Source organism: Salpingoeca rosetta (assembly GCF_000188695.1).
Source record: "Salpingoeca rosetta unplaced genomic scaffold supercont1.20, whole genome shotgun sequence".
NCBI classification, from domain to species: domain Eukaryota; class Choanoflagellata; order Craspedida; family Salpingoecidae; genus Salpingoeca; species Salpingoeca rosetta.
This window is the reverse complement of record NW_004754914.1, coordinates 418,871-423,900: the sequence shown is the minus strand read 5'-3', so window position 1 is coordinate 423,900 and position 5,030 is coordinate 418,871. Positions and strand designations below refer to the sequence as shown.

General features: G+C 54.0%; 4 protein-coding genes across 4 annotated transcripts in view; 2 read left to right on the top strand and 2 right to left on the bottom strand.

Annotated features, from left to right (window-relative positions):
- PTSG_07582 (uncharacterized protein) overlaps positions 1-2,303 on the bottom strand; it is a gene marked incomplete at both ends in the record, with an annotated part of 3,471 nt that extends 1,168 nt beyond the window's left edge. The window contains 6 exons of the mRNA XM_004991323.1: positions 396-508; positions 719-811; positions 1,033-1,141; positions 1,415-1,555; positions 1,749-1,916; positions 2,202-2,303. Coding sequence (XP_004991380.1) covers positions 396-508; positions 719-811; positions 1,033-1,141; positions 1,415-1,555; positions 1,749-1,916; positions 2,202-2,303 — 726 coding nt within the window. The remainder of the gene's footprint in view (positions 1-395; positions 509-718; positions 812-1,032; positions 1,142-1,414; positions 1,556-1,748; positions 1,917-2,201) is intronic.
- A 485-nt stretch (positions 2,304-2,788) lies between these two features.
- PTSG_12610 (uncharacterized protein) lies at positions 2,789-3,106 on the top strand (the record flags this gene model as incomplete). The annotated part of the gene is made up of 1 exon (XM_004991322.1): positions 2,789-3,106. One exon carries the CDS (start codon positions 2,789-2,791, stop codon positions 3,104-3,106), a length of 318 nt encoding a protein of 105 aa, XP_004991379.1.
- A 109-nt stretch (positions 3,107-3,215) lies between these two features.
- Positions 3,216-4,579, top strand: PTSG_12609 (uncharacterized protein; the record flags this gene model as incomplete). The annotated part of the gene is made up of 3 exons (XM_004991321.1): positions 3,216-3,398; positions 3,571-3,702; positions 3,991-4,579. The coding sequence occupies 3 exons, from the start codon at positions 3,216-3,218 to the stop codon at positions 4,135-4,137; spliced, it is 462 nt and encodes a 153-aa protein (XP_004991378.1). The 3' UTR covers positions 4,138-4,579.
- Positions 4,580-4,803: 224 nt separating this feature from the next.
- PTSG_07580 (uncharacterized protein) overlaps positions 4,804-5,030 on the bottom strand; it is a gene marked incomplete at its 3' end in the record, with an annotated part of 8,450 nt that continues 8,223 nt past the window's right edge. The window contains exon 18 of the mRNA XM_004991320.1: positions 4,804-4,983. Within this exon, the coding sequence (XP_004991377.1) occupies positions 4,804-4,983 (180 nt within the window). The remainder of the gene's footprint in view (positions 4,984-5,030) is intronic.

The window sequence follows — 5,030 nt, the reverse complement described above, 5'->3', positions numbered from 1 at the left end:
ATAGACATACAGAGTATGCTCGTAATGTAGTGGAGTGCACATGAGAGCGTGGTGTCAGTCGTGACAGTCATGCATGTAGCGCTTCTCGATAGCAAGCATGCTGTTTTGACTCTCGCGCTGAGCGAGTTGACGATCATAGACATACAGATGCATATTTTGCTCACACAAGAGTTTTGCAGAAGAGTACCGGAAGTCACAGAAAATCACTATGGCCTCCAATGGCACAATCAACACACACACACACACACACACACACACACACACACACACACACACACACACACACACACACACACACACACACACACACACACACACACACACACACACACACACACACACACACACACACACACACACACACACACACACGCACACTCTCTGTTTTGACTGACCTGGACTGTTGCGTGCGCTGCGTTGATACGTGTGATGGTGGCGCGTGTGAGGCGAGATGCTGATTCTTTGAGTCGCACTGCACATGCAGATCCAACCGCCAGCTTGTGCCCGCCTGAATGGCATTACGGGGCCCACAGTCACCGTCATTATCAGCAGGATCATCAGCAATCGTGGCAGCAGCAAGACGGTGCAGCTTGTGAGCGTAACATTGGACGCCAGCTCATCATGTACAGGTGCGTTAGATCGACAGGCAGGCACACATGCACACGTGCACACGCGAGCAAACCCACAGCACACAACCACGCCACCACCTTCACCTCACCTGGGACTGCAAGGTTGGGCTCTGCTCGGTAAAATGGACGGGGTGCACTTGGCGGCAGGCCTGTGACGCGCTGCACGATGTCGCGCATGACGGCTGGTGGCGCCGTGCACGAGGGTGAGGGGGGAGGTGAGGTGGGTGGAGCGAATGTATGCGACAAAGAATGGAACAAAGCACACAGTGCGACAAAATAGCAGAGGGTTCATGCCACACACAGAGGGACAGGCACAGGGGAACAGGCAGATATATAAATATATATATATACACACACACACACGCACACGCACACACACACAAACACACGCACACATACTCACAATAGATGGTTTCGGCGGTGTCGAAGAAGGAAATAGGATACACGATATCGTAGTGGTTGTTGTTCCAATAGCAGAGCTCAATCACGCCAGTGGCACTGCCAGCATGGCTCTGTTTTTGTGGGAAGGCGTGGTGTTGTTGGACACGATGCGATGTGTAATGTGAGGTGATGTGTAATGTGAGGCAGCAGGCTGGTGTGTGTATGCGTTGTGCAGAACGCGCCCAAGTAGGAGAGCAAGCGAGGATGAATTTCGGGGGACGGTATGGTCATGACATTCGCAGTTGGTGTTTGTTGCATGTGCCAACAATGTCAAGTTCACATCAACTTGCCTTGAGCAGGGTCGGGGTGCTGGTGTTGCGGTTGGGTTGGGCAAAGCTGGGCACGACGTGGGGCGTTGGCTGTGCAGCAAAGATGACCACAGCAAGGTTACATGCTGCTGCCAGCGCCTGCAGTTCCAGTTGCGTACCCCACACTTTTGGGCCCGACATCTCCAGCATGTACTGGTCCCACGCCTTTTCCATAAACTACATAAGGCAGGGGTGAGCGGGGCGTGTTATGTATGAGTTCGCGAGTGAATGAGTGAAGGTGTCTGAGAGGAGGACGAAGGTGGGGTTGTGGTTGTTGTCAGTCACAGCACACACCACACCACACCAAACCTTCGACACACACACACACGCACACATACACACACATGCACGCAGGTGGGGTGTAACGCACGGGTTCAAAGTCGTGACGGTGTTGGCGCATGTGGTCCAGGGCGACGCGTCTCATGCGCATGTGCAAGTGTTCTGTGTGGAAGAGGGCAAAGGAGAAGCAGCGGAACAAGCATGCCCCATCGCCAGCCACGTCCTTTCGACGGCGCCCCTGCGCTTCCAAGTACTCGTCCTATGGACGCGGGATCGCGTGGCGTCCGAGTTGAAGCAGTGAGAGTGCAGGGTGAGAGTGCAGGGTGAGAGGAGTGAGAGAGGTGACGACTAACGCACACACACGCAGACACGCAGACACGCAGACACGCAGACACGCAGACTCACACACACACACACACTCACACACGCACACTCACACACACACACACACACATGCACACACATACACACACTCACACACGCACACACTGCACCAAACAAACCATCGTCACATCAGCAACGTCCGTTGTCCTCCGCCGCCCACGACAGCATTAATTGATTTGCCGTAATCCGCGCAGAAGCCATACGGCACGACCAATACAGCAGCAATTCCCACCCACTCGCTCGCGTCCTTCCATCCATCCATCCAAGCAAGGCCAAGCAAGGCCAAGCAAGGCGTTTGTTGTTCTTCTTCCATTGCGCGCTACGACCACCAGCACACACACACACACACACACACGCACACAATTGACAAACAGACCAGCACCATGCCACCGCTCCCGCCACCACCGCCGCCTGCGCCTCAGCCGGCTGCTGTTGAGGACTCGAGCGATGGTCCAAGACGAGTAGTGGCTAGCTCGGCGGCACGCGTAAGTTTCCCACGACATGCCGAAGCCAAAACAAAGCACGGTTTTGCATGCAGTCAAGCCAGGCATGCAAACGCGTTCCATGGCCTCCACGTCACCTTGATCGTTGCTCGTGCATGCGAGTGTGCACATGAGCAATACCGTGTAATGTAATGCGCGTCCACAGCGTCACCGCCGTTGATTCTTGCTTCTGTGTGTTTCATGAGAAATAGTTGTCAACATCACAACACATCACACACAACAGCCGACATGCAAACCGTTTTGCATGTTGGTGTGCTCGGTGCTTGTCCTTCCACACACCCCACACGTCACCGAGCAATACTTGTGCGCATTTCTTCTTCTTCTCCTTGTTGCCGTCTTTCTTGATTTCACACTCTCTCCCCAGCCAGCACCAACAAACAAACAAGACACAAAACCAGCCAAACATCGAAACCAGCACACCTGCCTGTCTGTGTGTATCTTTGATCGAGTGTCCACTTCCTCCCTTTTGTTTGCGTGTTTGCGACTCGACCTTCCTACTCGTCTCAGCTCACATTCTGGCTCTCGCCCCGGGTCTCTCCTCCCCATTTACGTTTGTTTGTAATCACACCCCACTGCGACTCTCTCTCTCTCTCTCTCTCTCTCTGTCTTTGTCTCTCTTACCCTCCTTCACACTTCTCCAACGCCTTCTGCCCTCCCGACACCGTTCCACCATGCCGCGGGTTGGTATGCGAACGCAGCGGGACATCGACTTTGACCCTTCTGATATGGTTGTCGATGATCTGAAGAAGGAATGCCGCCTGCGTCACCTCCCTACATCTGGCACCAAGACCGTGCTTGTTGAGCGCCTTCGCGATGCCATCGGCAAGGATCCCTCTCTCCCAGCACACCGCCTCGTACGCGCTTGTTTGTTTGTGTATGTATGTATGTTTGCTTGCTTTGGTGTTAGTGTGTCCGTGTGCCTTTGCTTTTGTGTCAGGGCGTGTGCGTACGCCACTCCAATCTTTGGCTCACCCGCCGTGTTTGTTTTCATTGTTTCGATGGACGCAATGCCTGCGCACTGTGCAGACGTCATCATCACGCCGCAAGAAGCGCATCTCCAACAAGCGCGAGCCCCAACGTGAGGACTTTGCGACGGAGGACGAATACATGCAGGCGTGGAACCGTTGGCGGGAAATCCGCGACCACAACAACGTCTCCGTACGTCTTGCCGTTTCTCTGTGTTGTGTGTGTGCGTGTGTGTGTGTGTGTGTGTGTGTGTGTGTGTGTGTGTGTGTGTGTGTGTGTGTGTGTGTGTGTGTGTGTGTGTGTGTGTGTGTGTGTGTGTGTGTGTGTGTGTGTGTGTGTGTGTGTGTGTCCCTCCCCTCCCCCTTCCTTCAACCCCCCCCTTTACCTTCACACGCCGCAACCTATGCCACAACCTGAACACGCCACATTCACCCCCCCCCCCTCTCTCAAACACCAACCACTACCCCATCCGATGCGCAGGCCCTGCAAGCGCCGGAGAGCGTGTCTGCGGCGAATCGACAGCGGCTGGCGCAGCTGCTGGCGCGATTGGGCCCAAACCCACTTGCTGCCGGGCCCTCGGATGCAGCAGCCTTCATGGACGCAAATCCAGCCAAGCGCCCAAAGTGAACGCACACACGCGTGCGTGGTTTGGACTGTGATAATGGCGTGATGGCATGACGATGCGATGAGAATGCCAGCTGACGGATGTATGGATGTTCGTAACTCATCTAAGCAGAATTGTGCGTGTTTGTGTCTGTGCTTTTTTGGTTTTCTTCGCCGCTGTCGGTATTGGTGGAGTGCAAATCCCTCGTGTTATAACATGGCGCGTGGGTCATGGACGACCCTGCTCCCTTCTTCATTGTCTCGCCCCTTTCCCTCTTCTCTTCACTTTCCGTCATTTCTGTGTCTTGAGACGACACTTCTGCTGCACTCGTTGCGTTTGTCGTGTTGGCTGGCGAGGAAGCGCGGGCCGGTTACTGTTTACTGTTTGTCTGTACACACGATGCCGTGGTTCCCTTATGCCTTTGTTGTTGTTGTTGTCGTTGTTGTTGTTGTTGTTGTTGTTGTTGTTGTTGTTGCGTTGACGCAAGAACGAATGTAAACAACACAACTAAACGCAACGTTATATGTACAAACGTCACATCAGCTCATGGATGCATACGTAACACATTGGGGTCAGACAGACACTCACATCCTTCGCATGTGTACATTTGTCATCACCACCATGGTCATCATATCGCCATCATGCCAACACCAGCTGAACATAACCCCCCCCCGTCTCCAAACCCAACGTTATCGTGACGCTGTGCTGGAGGAAGCGAAGGAGGACTGGAGAGAGACAGCAAAGTCGTGCACGTGTGCAAACAGCTGTTGGCTGTGCATCTGTTTGCTGTCCTCGCCAAAGAACTCTGTGATGCGTGTGCTTTCCTCCTTTGTCCGCTCAAACGCCTCCTGTGCAGTGGCCAGCTTATCCTGGTGACGATGACGAGAGTGATAGTGTTGTGTCGCGTGTGACCATT